The sequence below is a fragment of the Achroia grisella genome, unplaced genomic scaffold (genome assembly GCF_030625045.1).
Source record: "Achroia grisella isolate CSIRO2021 unplaced genomic scaffold, CSIRO_AGI_Agris_v1 utg204, whole genome shotgun sequence".
Lineage (NCBI taxonomy): Eukaryota > Metazoa > Arthropoda > Insecta > Lepidoptera > Pyralidae > Achroia > Achroia grisella.
In genome coordinates this window covers 3,882,824-3,901,474 of record NW_026712703.1, presented here as the reverse complement: position 1 = coordinate 3,901,474, position 18,651 = coordinate 3,882,824, and the positions used below count along the sequence as shown (strand labels likewise).

Sequence of the window (18,651 nt, the reverse complement as noted above, 5' to 3'; positions counted from 1 at the left end):
AACTAGAATAGTTAACACATACCTTGTGACGTGAGTTAATTGATGAACGATAAACGACTGCCTGTCATCTGCCACTTCGTCTGCGTGAAATTGAACTTATTTTTTTTATTATAATAAATAAAATTTCTAGACTAAAAATAGCTTAATTTACTCTTTATAAGTTTTATTACTTGAGATTGCCAATTCCGTTAAAATCGGTCCAGCCGTTTTAGTGATTAGCAATAACAAATAGACAAACAGGAAGTTTAAAAATGACATTTTGATGTAAGTGCCGTATTTCATACGATTTAGTGAGATTATGTTAATTTGAAATTACAAAGACAATTCAATTTTATTTATTTGTATACATGTAATGGAACATTGTATTATAATTAATGGTAGTATATGGTATACTTAATACGATCACACAACGTAGTTTTACGTTATGTACGTACCTAGTATACGTAACGTTTTCTAGAAAAAGGATTACAGGAAACTTAGAAATCAAATAGTGAAGATTGAACATGAATTGTTTGTAGGTACTAAACGCCTAATGCTCATTAAATTATAAATTATATCAGTTAAATATATTTATTCGGCAGATGTTAAAAAAACTAAAACATACATTAAACAAAAAAAACTGAACACATTACTACAATTACAAATTTACAAATTTATTTACATTTACCACTTATTGTTTCATGTATGTCTGTCATGTGTGTGTTAATATTTTTTTTACACATTATTATTTTAACTTATATAGTGCGAACCAAGGGAATATATTGTTCCTTTGTTTCGCACTGCATATATGCAATCTAAGTGGCTACCGAGTGCAACAACTACGACATTTAAAGAGCGACCATCGAATTCTTAATTTCACATAAAATTTGGGTTGGATTGGAATGATCTTTTTTCTCTGTGCTTTATAAAACAACTATCTTAACATTGAGAGAACATTGGTCATCAGACTCTATTGCTTACCCGCTGGTATTAAAGAATTCGGCTATTCTAGTCGTAAAATAATTATTGGGATTTTTTAAATTGAAACCTTAGTTTTGGTGCTATGCTAATTTTGACAAAATTACAGATTTACATATTTTTACAGAACATACTTCTAAAAAGGTAGGTATCTAAGTATTAAGGTAAGCAGTATATTAATTCCTGAAAGCTTTTAAGTTTCACGCAAGTAGTTAATCAGAGTACCTAAGTACTTGCATAGATTAATTACTTACTGTGTTTACACTATCTAAGTAAACACATATTATCTTAGCAAATGATCTTAATATACTCATTGTGAACATAATAAACAACAACCAAATATAATCGAATAGGTTACATACTCATATCGGTATCACCGAATTGATAAATTGTAATGCACACATATTGTTTTCTCAAAGGAACTCAGTTATTTGATGTGAAGCTAAGAGCGAGTAGATATGTAAACTGCTAAAGCAGCGAATAACTGTGATATATGTATTTAATTATATATATATTTTTATATACTTTTATTTTTAATTTTTAAAATAAGAATATTATTATTAAATACAAAATGTTACATAAATCTGCTGCTTTTCGTAAGAAAAGCCAATTAATAAAACAAGTTGCATATTATTCTACAGCAAAGGTTAGTAATTTATTTTATTTTCTATATTTTTAATTGCTTATGTTAGTGGGTACCTAATATAATAAAGTATATTATAAACCTGTAGCTAAACTAGGTAATCCTAGATCGCAGTGATAAAACATTTTTTAAATAAATATTGGTGTGTTTGTAGTCTACAGAATTTGCACTAATACGTATTATAAAAAAAAATAGTAGATTTTATTTTTTGCTCTAAGTTCTTTAAACTCTCATTTTTAGATTTTGTATGCAACAAAATAATATTCTAAAAAGTAGATATTGATTAAGAATACTTTTAAATATTTTTTCTGTTACTTCTTTGGAAATTAAAAAAAAACGAATTTTTCTTAAACAATTTTCACCAGTGAGTTTGAAAGGACAATTTTTATATCGAAATAAAGGAAACAAGAATACGATTAACTTAAAAAAATACAATTGAAAAACGCGTTATCAAGTTATTTGTAAAATATACTATTCTACGTAACTTATATCTATAGGTATGTGACTTTAATTCGTCACTTTTATCGTTGTTTATGTTGTTACCCTAAACTTATTGACATTTACTTATCATGAGGGTTTGTGTTCGAGGATAAATGAGCCCATATTGGATGGACAATAATAATATGTTATTATCTATTACTCCGATATGTATCTATATTTTACAATGATTATTGGTATAATCATAACATTACTAGTCCTCAGTTGCACTCTATTTTGCAATTGGAGTGCATCAATGTGTGATATTTGTTAAAATGTATTTTAAAATGTTACACCTTTCTAAACATATAAATCCAAATTTAAACATTATAAAAAACTGGCAAATAAGTAGACTGCAAACATTTTGTGTCAAGAAAGCAGAGTCCGAAGAAGATATTTCGGTATGTAAACCGGACCCACAGACTTAATAAGATATAAACAACATAATTTTTAAATATCGCCTTGATCAGATAATGTAAATGGTTTAAGTTATTGAAGAACATATCTCTTAACTATAGTTAGATAAAATACTGTACAGGAAAAAAATTAAAGTGGTTAAGTACTTAATTAGATTTTAATTTTTTTTTGATACTCACATAAAACTAGACTTCTTAACAGAAAAAAAGTTTATGTGTAGATATTTGTCTAAAATTAGTAAGTAACTATACATCCATACTGATTAGCACATTTTCAGAAATTTAACACTTCTTTCTTAAATTACTTCTGGATATTTAGCGTACATGTATTGATTATGATTTAGCCCACGAGGATCATAGCAATACGTAGAGAAGACCAATCAGTATGGGAGAGACGTGCACCATTTTCGCCGTCCAATGTGAGCAAACTAGTGCGACAGGGTGTCAAAGTAATTGTGCAACCTTCAAATCGACGTGCCTACCCCATGCAGGTAACTAATATCCTAATTTCTACAAGTTGAAAAAAACGTTTATGATATAAAATACGTTACGATAGATAGATCTTCTTCTTCTTCCTCTAAACGCTATCCCAGTTTATGCGGGGTCGGCTCTCCTATTTTAGCGGTGCCAGGACAATCTGTCCTAGGTTGTCGGGTCGGGAAAAATTTACCGCAGCGATAAACTTACCCAACAGGTGGCAGGAGGTGACGTCCTCCAGTCACCTGTATCTTCTACTTTCGGGTAGTCTTAAGGCTTTTTTGACCACATAATCTTCGTCACTTCGCATTACATGGATTACGCTAGATATATAGATTGTGGGAAAATATATGTTCTGAGTTTCATGTAACTAAGACTCCATAGACAGGACTCTAGAATTATAGACATTTAACTTTGCGTCACAGACTTACACGTAAATTAACAAAGAAATCAGAAGTTTCTAGAAATAACTAAAAAGATGATATCAGCTATTGGTAGAGCTGCTGTAATAATTAACTATATCTTGTATAGCTTCTAAGATGTAGTAGTTATTTTACTGACTTAAACTTTTTTACTTTACTTTAGAAGTTGATTTTTGTTTTTTAGTATAGGTACGGTGGGATTGTCGTCGTCACATTTTGTGTACAAAACTCCCAAAAAAATAAATAGAAAAAAAATTCAGTGATCAACTTTCATACACACAAACTCACAAAATACCTATCTGTTTTAAGGTTAATGTGGATTATTGCTGTGTTTTAAATGCTTATTCATATTTTATTAATAAACTAACTTCCAATGACATTATTATTGACCATCTATTATAAAGTGTTTGGATTTCAGTCTTATATAAACGCTGGCGCTATTGTGCAAGAGGATATCAGCGAAGCCAGTGTAATATTTGGTGTAAAACAAACCCCGATTGATTTACTTATACCTAACAAAACGTATTGCTTCTTTTCACACACTATTAAAGCCCAAGAAGCCAATATGCCTATGTTGGATGCCATTTTAGCAAAGGTAAATAATGAAATACTAATTATTAAGAAAAAGATAAAAGTAATATAAATATTTTTAAAATTTTTATCGATATCCTGTTAAATTCCAATGCTGTATGAATTATTTTTATTAGCGCATATTATTTTACAGAGATAATATTAAAAATACACATTTTCAGAATATTCGTCTAATTGATTATGAGAAGTTAATGGACGACGCGGGGAACCGAGTGGTCGCGTTTGGAAAGTACGCAGGAGTTGCTGGAATGATCAATATACTACATGGGCTTGGGTTACGATTATTGGCCCTGGGACATCATACTCCATTCATGGTACAAAATCAAATGAAAAAAAATATTTATTAATATAGGACCATTTTTTTAAGGCACGATAATGGAATGGTTCACTTGCCTGTACTAACGACTACGTTGGCAGGATACGGCTCAGGTCAGTTAGGCATGGTGAAAATTTCACCAGGAATTTAACATGATGGTTTCCCATTATTACACTTTCGTACTCTTCGAAGTGTAAATAGTATTTATTATTATTATGAAAATATATTATTTTTAACACAATAGTTGTTTTAGAACTTAATACCAATATACCTATTCTTTAATATATAGTGTTTGTAAGTGAATCTTTATGAGTGTATTAAGATGCAAATAAAATTCTTATCTATCTAATATTTCAGCACATCGGTCCAGCCCACAACTACCGTAATTCAAGTATGGCGCGTCAAGCCATCAGAGATGCGGGATATGAGGTTTCCCTTGGTATGATGCCTAAGTCACTCGGACCACTAACGTTCATATTTACAGGATCCGGAAATGTTTCACAGGTACTTGTATTTATTACGTATTATGTTTTATATATAACGTAAAAACATGTATATATATGGATGTATAGGCAGAGGCCACATTTTTTCTATTATTGACTATTACGGTGGTTCGGGTATTTTTAAAATAATTTGGATTGATGAACTGTTATGTACTGTTAATTAGGTATTATCTGTTGGAACTCGTATAAATTATTGATATCAACTTTATTTGTCACAACTTGAAATACATACATATGAACAGACAGACGATGATGAAATATTCTTTTACGTACAATTTGAAATTCAATTTGATTTTCATAAGAAATTACTTCTTTACAGGGAAGCCAAGAAATATTTCAAGAGCTACCGCATGAATATGTTCCCCCGGAGATGCTAAGAAAAGTGGCTGAACATGGAAGTAAGTATTTAGGCCTCAATTCATTAGTTAATTGGATTTAAAAAAAATTACGTATCTTGGACTGATTTTTTATCTGTATGCAGACATTTGAGCAGATATAGTCACCGATATCTCTGAAATATTATATTAATCTCAAATATAATATTAATTATTATAATATTTTTCAGTGTTTATTACAATTTAAGTTTCTATTTGTGTAAAAAGTTATTTTATGTCAAGAATTCCAATAAAATTTTAGAAAATTTAGAAAGCACACATCTAGTAGATATCAAGCTAAGCACAACTGATAGAAATATTTAAACACATTTTTTTTTATAAATATGTAATATGTTTATAGAAAAGACTCAGACCAATACAAATAATCATACATTTATATTCATATATATAAATGTTTGCTGCAACTTGGAAAAATTGAAATCGCGACCATCGGAAGTAAAGCGATGTTCACCGAGGCAGTCAAAATTTATTCTACCAGACATAATTTTAAGAAGTTTTGAATAGTATTTTTTCGTGCGGCCCATTTGGAATGAAATGAGCGAAAAATGAGCAAGTAAATTACCAAGAAAGCATACTATTTAAAGCATTTTTCATTATTAGGTCCGAACAAAATATATGGGTGCGAAGTACGTCGACGGCATCACCTGGTGAGAAGGAATGATGGGGGTTATGATCCTCAGGAATATGAGGAGCATCCTGAACGCTACATTTCCACATTCGCGCAGACGGTATGTTCTATATAACCAAAGTTAGGATTTTTATAATAATGTACGGGAATTTAATGATGTTACTATATTTTCGTTAATTACGACATATGTTTCGACTTAAGCATGTAAATGTACTGTTTCCTATTTCCGATGATTCTAATCTTTTGTTATTAGATCGGAGTATTGGCAATATAAACAACCAAATAATGATGTAATTGTTGTTTCCATGCTGACAATTATCGTTCATTTAAGGTTACAAACACACCCCATTTATCTAATCGTATATATTCATAAATTAGCCGTATACCTTAGCACTAATACTTATCGATAAAAATATAGTATTGGTGTATATTTATTTTCAAAAAGACAGAAGAAAAGTTGAATAATTAAAGAAGAAATTTTTGTACATATATGCTTTTAATTGGGTCTTACTACTAGGTAATCTTATTCGATAATATAACAAATCTGTATTTTGATTAATAGGAGGATTTACAATTATTTTACCTACCTATTTTACTTTTTAATTCCTATTTAATTTTTTATTGGAATTTTAGTTTTTTTATTCTTCATAATGACGAAATAATTTTACCTTTGGCCAACTGGAATAATCTACCCTTAATTTACCAATACCATTTTTTTTATTATTGTAAACGATTTAGTTTTAGATTTTTTAGTCGTTATACCCATTTGCATTATTATAATATGACAATAGATAGCGCCGTACACGTCAGTACTGGTGAATTGCATCTACTGGGCAGTAGACAGCCCGAAGCTCCTCACCATACCTGATGCAAAGCACCTGTTGCTGCCCTCGCATACCCCGTGGCTTCCGAAAAGCATTGGAGCACCGGCTTTGCCGCATAGGTATTTTTTTATAATATAAGTATTAGATTAGTAATATATTAATTTTTATTTTTTAATTAATTTAGCAAACAACCTTATGGCCAGCCTTATGGTAACTGGTCTGCATATAGGAATGGCACTATGTTTAGCGACTGAAATAGGTGAGACTGAGGTACCCACTCAGCCTTTTTACACTCTCTCTCAAACTCTACTTTGTTATATCAAAGTCACTCTCTTGGACTCTAGTGATAACATTATTATCATCACATGTACGCGATGATAATACCTACGTTGATTCCCATTATGCTTTCTGCAAAGGTCGAAATTAGATATATCTAACTTGAAAGTTTCAAATTCATCTTCTTTTTCAGTCAACAAAATTACTCTGTCTAATCGATATTGTAGTAGTAATAGCACAGATAACATAATATTACATACAGATACCCCATCCCATACTAGAAAATGGTTCCTTCCTAACTCGGGCTATTCTTCGGGCTATTTTATTTCGCCACCGTACACAAGCAGTTCGGATTACTAGTGGGTGCAAACAAAGCATGAAAATAGATGGCAGTCAATTCAGTCTACATGACATCTGTTTTGCAAAGATATGTAGGTAACTGTATCGTGTACCTCATTAGGGACGATTCAAGATTCAATGTAAATGTGTAGGTATAATATCGTTAGCCGACACTCTGCAGATATGGCTTATGTGCCAATGTATATACCTATTATGTTATGGTTTATTTTACATTCCATGCCTATTTTTTTGATATGTTGTAACGCGTCTGCGCTATACGTATAGCCCGATTTTGATACTTTTATACTCGTACGTATCAAAATCGGGCTATTTTTTTATTTCAATCGTTATGTGTAAAGACTGGTTTTAGCTACAATTAATTTACTGGTATATACTTCATTTTTCTACGATGTACCCCTCTTTTCCCTAATGAGAATTCCGCTATATCTTATATATAAATTTTGTATCACAGTGTTAGTTATATATTTTGATGAAATTTGATATGTATACTTGCTAGGTCTGAGGTAGGGTTGTTATCTATTTTTTATACCCCTAAGTCATAGGGGTGGCCTACCCTGAATTTTTATTTTTTTGTATTATGGACAATTTTTTATTTATTTATAATATTACATTGAAAATACATACACGCCTAAATTTTCACCCGTCTTTCACCAACCCCTATTTTTAATAGCGATATTCTTACAAATATTATAAATGCTAAAGTAACTCAGTCTGTCTGTTTGTCTCGCTTTCACGCCAAAACTACTGAACTGATTTAATTGAAATTTGGCAGACAGATAATGTAGACCCTGAGAAAGGCTACTTTTTAATGCGAAAAAGTATTGAAAGGGGAAATGAAAGGCTATATGAGGATATCGTAATTTTTAAAGTCAGATCTTGTAAGATTAAGTGAACAGGGTTGGTCTAGGTTTTTCATTATTAGAAATGTGTAACGGGGTAACACGTTATTTAGTGCGAAATTGTGTATATTACAATAAAATTTAACGAGAAAATATTATAATGATGTCACTGGGACACTCATTGCCTTACTACTATATCGTCCGTTAGTCGCGAACTTTCTGGAAACACGAGAGGCGCGCTCCTATTGGTTAGTAGATGAGGTAGACGAGTCTCACGGCGCCGCAGCGTAAGTACTTACTATACATACGTAGTATACATATGGGTGTTACAAATGTTTTTATTACGAGTAATATTACTCTGTTATCTAAGCAAGTAATGTGTGCTTATTTTGAACTTGATAACATTCTGAATTACTCGTATATCTTTCAATATCTTTAGCGGTATAAACCAGGTTATGTACTATTACTAGTATTGTTAGTGAGGGATAAAGTTGATGAACAAAAATAAAACAATATTCGTATTAAAAATATATTCATCTAATATTTTTGGCATTATTTTTAAGTTTCTTCCAAATACAAGGGGTATTTTATGTACCTACATTAAAAGATACTTTTTGAAATGTATGAAATGTATGTACCTACATTAAAAGATAATTTTTGAAATGTATGAAAGAAATGTATGTACCTACATTAAAATATAATTTTTGAAATGTATGAGATGTATGAAAGAAATGTATGTACCTACATAAAAAGTTCATTTTTGAAATGTATGAAATGTATGAAAGAAATGTACACCTACATTAGAAGATAATTTTTGACATATTTTATGTACCTACATTAAAAGATAATTTTTGACATGTATGAAATGTATGAAAGAAATGTGTGTACCTACATTAAAAGATAATTTTTGACATGTATGAAATGTATGAAAGAAATGTAGTACCTACATTAAAATATAATTTTTTAAATGTATGAAAGTAATGTATGTACCTACATTAAAAGATAATTTTTGACATGTATGAAATGTATGTACTTCATTTTTGAAATGTATGAAAGAAATGTATGTATGTACCTACATTAGAAGATAATTTTTGACATGTATGAAATGTATGAAAGAAATGTATGTACCTACATTAAAAGATAATTTTTGACATGTATGAAATGTATGTACCTACATAAAAAGTTCATTTTTGAAATGTATGAAAGAAATGTATGTATGTACCTACATTAGAAGATAATTTTTGACATGTATGAAATGTATGTACCTACATTAAAATATAATTTTTGAAATGTATGATATGTATGAAAGAAATGTATGTACCTACATAAAAAGTTCATTTTTGAAATGTATGAAATGTATGAAAGAAATGTGTGTACCTACATTAAAAGATAATTTTTGACATGTATGAAATGTATGTACCTACATTAAAATATAATTTTTGAAATGTATGCACCGTACAATAACAATACACGTTAAACATCATACCACAGAGTCATACGCAAGTTAAAAACAAACTGCTATGATATATTAATGAGAAAGGAAAATCAACTTTATGGTATTCGAGTTAGGGTCGATTTCTCTCTTTTTTTAAATACGATTCGTACTCGATATTTTAAATTATTATGTAATCGATTATTCAGTACAAATGTAAATAACCAACGACACGTTCTTTGAAACGGAACACTGCTATAATACATAATAATGAAAATTTACTGTTCACAACGACTCATTAAAAGCATCATCGAATAATGCGCTGTAATAAAATCCTGTTATCGATTATTCAAAAAAATCGATAATACATGTATTTATTTTTAATATGACAACACTTCATACATAAGTATTATTGGAAATAGTATTACTTGCTTGTTCGGCTATTTTTAATTTACTTAAAAATTTTTTATATGTTTAATTTACAATAATAATATATTAAGTGCTTATTATTGGAAAATATAAAAAAGACATTTAATTAGGCCGATACAAATGACGACAATGCCATCTATGAAAGCATTTTGAAAACATTGAGCCCCATATTAGCACTGATTAAAGTGTAATTAAGTACTGGAAAATAACAAAATGAGTAAATATATGAAAATTACTTTTCTAAACGCATTATTTCATTTTAACATGTATATATAACTTTTTAAAAATTGATTAAACATTTTTGAAAACACAGTTTTGTTTTTTAAAACGTTTGCAAAACTATGAAGAATTCCATCGATACCAATCACGCCATCTATATGCAACTTTTAGCAATAATAATGGCTACTTCCTCATTGAGTGCCACTGGTAATAGTAATTTATAATAATTATATTACGGAACACACAACAAACAAACTGTACACATTTCTTACTTTCAGTACTTTTTCACATTACGTTTATTTTCTTTAAGGATCCTACTTGAAAGAAAAATGATTAATTAAAAAATATTGTAAAATATTTACATATTTTTTAATTAATACTTTATGTTCTTATTATATATAAAATATAATTACAACTATTTGCAGGAGTTTTATATTATAATTATGTGTATGTTTCTAAAAATATTAGTGTAAAGATGAAGATAAGTTTAAAGTTTACTTATGTTTATATTTTTATAGAATGTTGGGTATTTGTGACATATCTGCTGACCCTGGCGGTTCCATAGAGTTCATGAACGAGTGCACTACTATCGACACGCCTTTCTGTCTCTATGATGCTGATAGGAATAAGGATACTAAGAGGTAAAGAAACATATATTTTTTGTCCTTAATGACTATGAATGAATGATGTAACAGAAATAACCGATAGTAGACGTAACAAGTACCTAGTCTTCATCAAAAACAACACATTCTAAACCTAAAAATCAAATTACATTTGTCATTCTAAAGTCTTTGCTGTATTTGTTTTACTCCATATTGAATAGTACTATGTAATTATTCTGTTATATGTGAAAGTACATCTACATTATATATCTTGATGATTGGCTAAACAGTTAAGGCATGAAAGCATTATTATACAAACATCCTCACATTTTAATTTATAATATTACTTAGGATAGGTTATAGGTATAAGAGTAAATATTAAAAATATTATATTATTATGTTGCCAGTTTTAAAGGTCCTGGAGTGCTGGTATGTTCCATAGACAACATGCCGACTCAGCTTCCTCGGGAATCTACAGACTTCTTTGGAGATCTGCTTTTCCCTTACACCAAGGATATCTTACGTTCTGATGCAGCTAAGCCTCTGGAAGAGCACAATTTTTCTCCCGTAGTTCAAGGGGTACCAAATATATTTTACCTTTAATAATAAAAAAAGAAATTAGTCTTATATTTCAAATATTCAATGAAATAAATAAATTAAATCTTAAGATTCTGATAAAAATAATGATTCGAGAAGTGGTCAAGATGATGGTATTTCATCTACGTACATATAAGCAGAAGATAATAAAAAATCATGTAAAATATGTTTTCATGTTATTTGAAACACTAATTTTCAGTTTAAACTACTGTACTATAAGGACAAACCAATGTATAATGTGTACAAAAAAGTTATTGATTCTCTATATGTGTTTGTAATCTTTTGCAGGCAATCATAACGAGTAATGGAAAATTAACACCACCATTTGAATATATCAATGAACTTCGTATGGCGAATACGTAAGTATATACTTATATATATATTAATAATACCACAAGTAAATAGTAAATACCCGTTTTTATGAAAATTACGCGGATTGAGGAGTACGAAATTACGCTCTCTAATAGAGCAAGAGTGCAGAATGATATTTTTTAAATTATGCAACAAAATACATTTTAATTAATAAAAAAACCATTACACAGTAGTATTTGAGACAATCAGGCATAGAAAGTTTTGACAATAAAATCTTAATATTGTTCAAACTTATAATTTTAATTAATTATGGTCGAATTTCGACCATTGGCCGACTATTAATATAATTAATTATACGATATATATTTTTGTATTTTCCTATTCAGTCGTTCCCGACACATGGTTGAAGGAGAGCCACAAACGTCTGTAGTAATCCTGGGAAGCGGTCTAGTCTCTGCACCGGTAGTGGAATACCTTTCCCGGGATAAAAACCTTGCTGTAACAATTGGTGAGTCATTTTATAACACATCGTAGAAACTTCATATCTCAATATGTATGCATGGTTTATTTTTTGTATCCTAAATTTAAACCAATTGACAAACGGACATACATATGAAGTATTTATAATTATTTATATTGGTAACCGGGTCTTAACACGAATAATTTTAAGATAAATAAAGGTATTTTTTTGTTGTTTGTCAATTTTTGAGGATGGCGATACAGAAAATTATACACCTGGGTGAATTTACCATTTTCTTACGATCGTTATCTTTTAGGTTTATTTTTTGAGCTTCCCAGTTTTATAAAATAAAATTCATAAAATATGTAAAGTAATAGTAAGAATATATTCATGTAGTTTTACATAAAATCTTTTTATTATTGTGGACTTTTTACGGAAAGTTTATTCTATTTAATAATATTAATTTGTTAGTACTGTGGACTAATGGCTAGCAATGTACCATGTCAGGTTCGTCTCCACTCAGACTCCAAATCATGCAAAAACCATTCCAATATCATCCATTAAAAACAATACATTCAATGACTAGTCTAAGACGACTCTGCGTTTATCTGATACCAGTAGCTTCAGTCTAGGTTTCCATATTCCATTCATTTTTTTATTGCTACAATACATGTAGGTGTATATATTTGGTTATCCCTTCACCTGACATTTGTTTATAAAATTGATAAATTATTTTTCGTCAAGAAGAAAATATTATGATGATTAATAGAAATTTTCGGTTTACAGCATCACAAGTAAGAGAAGAAGCTGATACTCTGGCCGAGAAGTACGGAGTACGAGCTGAATATCTTCAAGCTAATGATGAAGGGGCTTTACGATCATTAGCAGCTAATTCAAGGCTGGTAATCTCATTGTTACCGTATGATTTGCACGGAGCTGTAGCAAAAGCGTGCATCAGTACCGGTGCCCATATGGTCACAGCCTCTTATGTACGTCCCGAAGTACAAGAACTTCACAATTCGTAAGTAAAATTACATTTCTATAGTATATTTAGCTATTGCTTTGAATATAATCTTTTTTGGCTTACTCATATGGCTTGTTTTCAATTGCTTCCTAACCATAAAGTACATTTAAATAATTATCATATTTGTTTATTCTCTTACACGGTATCTCCTATATAACCATTTAATAAGTATGAAATATAAGTATAAAAAATATAAATATAAAAAGTTATTCGATTTTTATTACCTCTTTGAGAACTAAATTTCGCATTTACTAGCCGATATAAAAATTACAATGCGATCTTGTTTTATTTTTAGCGCTAAAGAAGCTGGAGTAACGTTGCTAAACGAGGTCGGACTGGATCCTGGCATCGATCACCTGTTGGCTTTAGAATGCATTCATGATATTCAGAATCATGGTGGAAGGGTGGATTCATTTGTTTCATATTGCGGCGGTGAGTTGGTAATTTAAAGTGTGAAAACTAAAATGAATTTATTAGTCTTTTTGTACATCCATTAGTAAGTATTTATATGTTTGTATCTGCATCCTATATTTCAGAAACTACCAAAAATATCAATTTGAGGAAATAAATAATTTTATATTGTCTAGGTACGATGCAACTCCTAAAAAGTCAAGAAATAATTATTTAATGTTTATAATTACTTTTAAAAGTAAATATAAACATTACAGGAAAAACTATAGTTCTATCTAAAACGTTTTATTAGAAATCCTCAATATTTTTTCTGACGTACTTGGTAATAGAAATTTATTAATATTGCCCTTATTTTCGTTATCACAGGTCTCCCAGCAGCAGAATTTAGCGATAATGCTCTGAGGTACAAATTTTCGTGGAACCCTCGCGGTGTTTTGCTTAACACCATATCTGGCGCTAAATATCTTAGTAAGGGACAGGTAAAATAACACTACTGCTTTTACAAATTTTAGAATTAACAACCCATTAATATTCCACTGCAGATGATTATCTTATTTAATCTTTAGGATAAAGACCTACTTTTACTGTACTGAGTAAATACGGTATAGTTTAGAGTAGGGTATAGTTTTCCTTTTCCCTGAAACTGATATCTGAATTGGATGATGCCACAATCATAATGATAGCACCTGTATTCTCTATTAGTTGAATATAACACATCGAATACTTCTAAACCTCTAAAGAACATCATTGTCCAAATTAAGATGTCTTCATAGATTAGTCTTTAGTATAACAATTTCTCTGTATGAAATTGTATGCACTCTATTTTAGGACTGACTTTAATCTCTATTAAAGTTTATTTATTAGAAAATCAACAGCTTACATTAAATCAACAATACATATCTAGAGAAGGTTTTCAGAGACTTAGCAAAGTAAAATAAAACAGAACGTAGCAAACAGCATAAAGATTAATTTTGAAGTGCAAATCAAACATTATAAATTTCACAATACATAAAACTAATAGAATAATTAATTTAAGAATTACAAATACGATAATAGTATCTGAATTAGAAGTCACTTGTGTATGCGTGTATGTGTAAGAAAGAATGTGTGTGTATGCGTGCGTGTGTAAGAAAGAATGTGTATGTATGTGTATAATTAAAGTGCATGAAGATTGTGATTAAGTATATGATAGAGTTTCGTTTTAAATATGTTTCGTTGGACTGCATCGTTTTCCTCCTTTTTATACACTAGCAACGTACTAATTCATTGAAATAGGTACTACTTATCATTTCAGCGAAGGAACTAACTGATGAATTATATTTTCAACTATATTTAATTTTGATACAAAAACCTTCAATCGACAAAGAGACGAATTTAAATGAACAATTTATGCCATTTTTCAGTAACCTAAGTACATGTAGTCATAACTAGATTTGTTTTAGATCGTGGAAGTGTTGGGCGGGGGTGAACTAATGTCGGTTGCTCGCGAGTTGGACTTCCTACCCGGCTTTGCGTTTGAAGGCTTTCCCAACAGGGACAGCACCATATACTCTTCACTATATGGTATTGAGGATGCACACACTATGTTCCGCGGAACTATTAGGTATAAAGGTAAATACTGCAATTACATTAACTCATATTAATTACACAAAAACATTTCTGTAACTTATTTCTTCTCTTTTCAGGATTCGCTGAAACAATTAAAGCAATGCAACTATTTGGTTTAATAGATCCAAATCCACATCCATCTCTTCATCCAGAAGGGCCTAATATAACTTGGGTATGGACAAATTTTAACTAAATTGTTTCAATTAACAATTAAACGCTGGAATACGCTGCCCCTTGATATTAAATATATTAAAAATATAAAAATCTCATTTTAAAGCTAAATTACGGTTTCTTCGCAATGTGCAATCGTAATTAAAATTTCTGCTTCTCCTTGTTTATCTTTTATCTTTTCCTCTGCCTAATACAGGGTAATTTTCCTGTTTCTATCTTGTGGTATTTTTAGGTATTGTATGTGTATATATATTTATGTATCCTATGCAAGTACGTATGTCAATATGTATTATTGATAACTTGGAATTTATGTCTATAAATTGTGACGTAAAGTTACCACGTAGGAATGTTTTTAATTATATACAGTACATCAAAGTTTAATAAAATATATTTATATAATAATGTAGCCAAAGTCATTCTATGTAATTTAGATAATTTAATTTATTATACAGCGTCAGTTCGCATGTGAACTACTCGGGTTAGTGGATCAATCAATATTTTACGAAAATCTACGGACGCGGTTAGCAGAGCGCATAGGCAGTACAGGAGCACATGCGCTTGAATCACTCGGCGTACTCAGTGATGATCTGATCATCAAATGCGGGACCCCATTAGATACAATTAGCCTTTATCTAAGCAAGAAATTACAACTTGGTAAGAATTAATATTATCTATAGGATAGTAATAACACCCCTGGACTATTCACACAGCGCCATCTAGTCCCTAGGTTGGCAGAGCTTGTGTTATACTACTAGACAACTTATATAAATCATTAGATTTTTTTTTATAAATATATACATAATATAGTTTGTTGTATCGGTCTAGGTGTTTTCTATGAAAACCGATACAACAAACTATCATAGTCATGAATGAATTTGTACCGTGTGAGGAATCGTACTCGCGACTATCGGAAGCAAAGCGGTGTGCGCTAGCGATTTACGCTAGACCACCGAGGCCGGAAATATGATGACATGAATATGATATTATTCTTTTATATAATGTGACAAAAAAGCTTCGATGGTAAGTGGTATCAGTCGCCTTTACACATGAACCACAGACATCACGTAAGAATGTGACGATCATGATACATCTTAAGGTTTGTCATTCCGGAGGAGTATGATGCACCTGCCTGCGCTAACGGTTTACGATGGCGGGGCACCAGTGGAGAATGATAAGATGAATGAGGTCAGGTCAGTTAGCCCATCGTGACAAATTCACCAACAATTTATAACGATGGCTTCCAGGAGGAACCGCGTCGAGGTCGACCTAACATTGTACATTGCTAGCAATGAGAGTTACTAGTTCCCATTGCTAACAATCCCCTTCTATTATAGTCTATTCACCTTTCAAAACAAGCTGCTTGGCGGCTGAAATAGGGGAGCCAGAGCTCAAGGAAAAAAAAACTTCGTTCCTTTTTCCAATTATATTAAAAATATAATAATTTAAAAAAGCTCTCGCAATCATTTACATATTATAACTGTTCATTTAAAAAAATCTAATTTTAATTTTCATAACCATTATTACAGAAAAGGACGAAACAGACTTTGTGGTATTAAGACATGAATTGGGCGTGACATGGAGTGACGGACGGAAAGAGAGTCGTGAAGTTACCATGACAGTCAGAGGAGACCCTACCTCCCACACTGCTATGGCACGTACCGTTGGACTGCCGACTGCAATTGCTGCTAAAATGCTCTTGGATGGTAAGTTCATTTGATATAATTATAAAAGATTATTCTAAAATAATATGAATCTTTTTAAAATTTATATCATGGTACTGCCATTTTTTTCCACGAAATTCTATTCAATTGTGTAAAAAACTAAAAAGAGGTTTCTCTTAATGCAAGTAATATAAATACATATTTTTCTCTGTTATAGTAATAATAATTATTATTATATCTACATATATATAATGAACTCGTTTGCACATTCCACGTAGTCTTATAAACTTTAACCACATCTATCTTACTATTAACGATAGTGTAATGGGGCTGGTTAGATGCTTCGCGGCGGTCTTGTAACCTGCGTCCTCGCGTATGTCCCTGGGCAGTATCTGAAAATCTGCTTTTGCTAATTGCTGCTTGAGCAAATAATACACTTAGGTGCTGCCTTTTTTACGTAGATATAAGCGATGCACATACTATACGTTACTCGTTTTTTGTACCTATATTATATTTTACTGACTGACCAATGTAATTGTGTATTTACTTTTTTTATATTACTGTGCCTTGTGTGTGTGCTCTTACGCAAATAAAGATTTAACTGTCTATCTTTATATCTCTGTGTTTGTGCAGTGTAAAGTGCCGTACTCTATACATAAATGTTAATAAAAATACATACATACCATCACCACTGTTATCCCAAATGGGGTAGTCAAAGGCATTGTGAATTATCGATGTTGTGGTGAATGAACGCAAGACTTGACATGTTCATTACACTTTGTAAATTTGAATCCAATGTCGCATTTCTCGGATTAATTTTTGATTTGTTATCGGTGTTTGCTACATCGGAGAGTCAGTTAGAAATATAATATATTCTTTATTGAACCAATATTATGGGTAACAAGACTTAAATAATCTTGGTAAATACAACTAGTTTCGCGGACTTACGGCATTATATTTACAGCACAATTATATATAAAAGCTGCTTTGTACCTAATTCTACTTTATAGGTAGGTATTTGATAAATGCAAATTAAGAATCTAAATTACTTAAGCTTACATTTGTTTTTTTAGGCGAAATACAAGAGCGTGGTGTGGTACTTCCATTCTCTCCAGGGGTGTACAAGTCTCTGTTATCCAGGCTGAGGGCAGACGGTATTACAGCTAAAGAGACCTCGAGACCTCTCAATTGACCTTTCTATCTCAGTAATGAACTGATTAGATGTAATTTAAGTATAAAATTGTGTCCATCGTTTTTAAATTTGTAAGTTTGTTATTTATATTATATACTTATGTAATATTGTTATTATTTTTTTACGATTATTACAAACCTTTGTAAAGAGCATCTATTTATTTAATACCTACAGTACTCCAGAAAAGTAACATTCAGACATTATAGAACGAAGTGATACATTTATATAAAAGAATCTATTGAAATTTCTGAAAATTCATGATTAGAATTACAACCCCTGTGCTATAGGATAGACAGATTTACTTATTTTGTACGAATAAAAAATACTACATTCTTTCTCTCTATTCCTTCATGTAAATACTTCAACCTCCTTTCTTTGACCACACGAAATGACGTGTAAAATGTTTAAA

At 30.7% G+C, this 18,651-nt stretch overlaps 1 protein-coding gene across 5 annotated transcripts; it reads left to right on the top strand.

The window, feature by feature from the left end:
• The first annotated feature begins 125 nt into the window (after positions 1 to 125).
• LOC131841892 (alpha-aminoadipic semialdehyde synthase, mitochondrial) lies at positions 126 to 18,353 on the top strand. Of its 5 annotated transcripts, none has more exons than XM_059190260.1 (20): positions 126 to 264; positions 2,838 to 2,984; positions 3,797 to 3,987; positions 4,145 to 4,297; positions 4,657 to 4,803; positions 5,122 to 5,200; positions 5,798 to 5,925; positions 6,617 to 6,768; positions 10,723 to 10,845; positions 11,214 to 11,385; positions 11,692 to 11,762; positions 12,102 to 12,223; positions 12,962 to 13,196; positions 13,495 to 13,631; positions 13,977 to 14,089; positions 15,053 to 15,221; positions 15,296 to 15,390; positions 15,842 to 16,043; positions 16,916 to 17,092; positions 18,124 to 18,353. In XM_059190260.1, exons 2-20 carry the CDS (start codon positions 2,879 to 2,881, stop codon positions 18,240 to 18,242), a joined length of 2,691 nt encoding a protein of 896 aa, XP_059046243.1. In that variant the 5' UTR covers positions 126 to 264; positions 2,838 to 2,878; the 3' UTR covers positions 18,243 to 18,353. The 5 variants fall into 5 exon arrangements, with proteins under 5 accessions (XP_059046243.1, XP_059046241.1, XP_059046242.1 ...); XM_059190258.1 differs by lacking the exon at positions 126 to 264 and adding an exon at positions 1,407 to 1,603 and having other exon boundaries at positions 3,811 to 3,987; XM_059190259.1 differs by lacking the exon at positions 126 to 264 and adding an exon at positions 1,514 to 1,603.
• Positions 18,354 to 18,651: the final 298 nt, after the last annotated feature.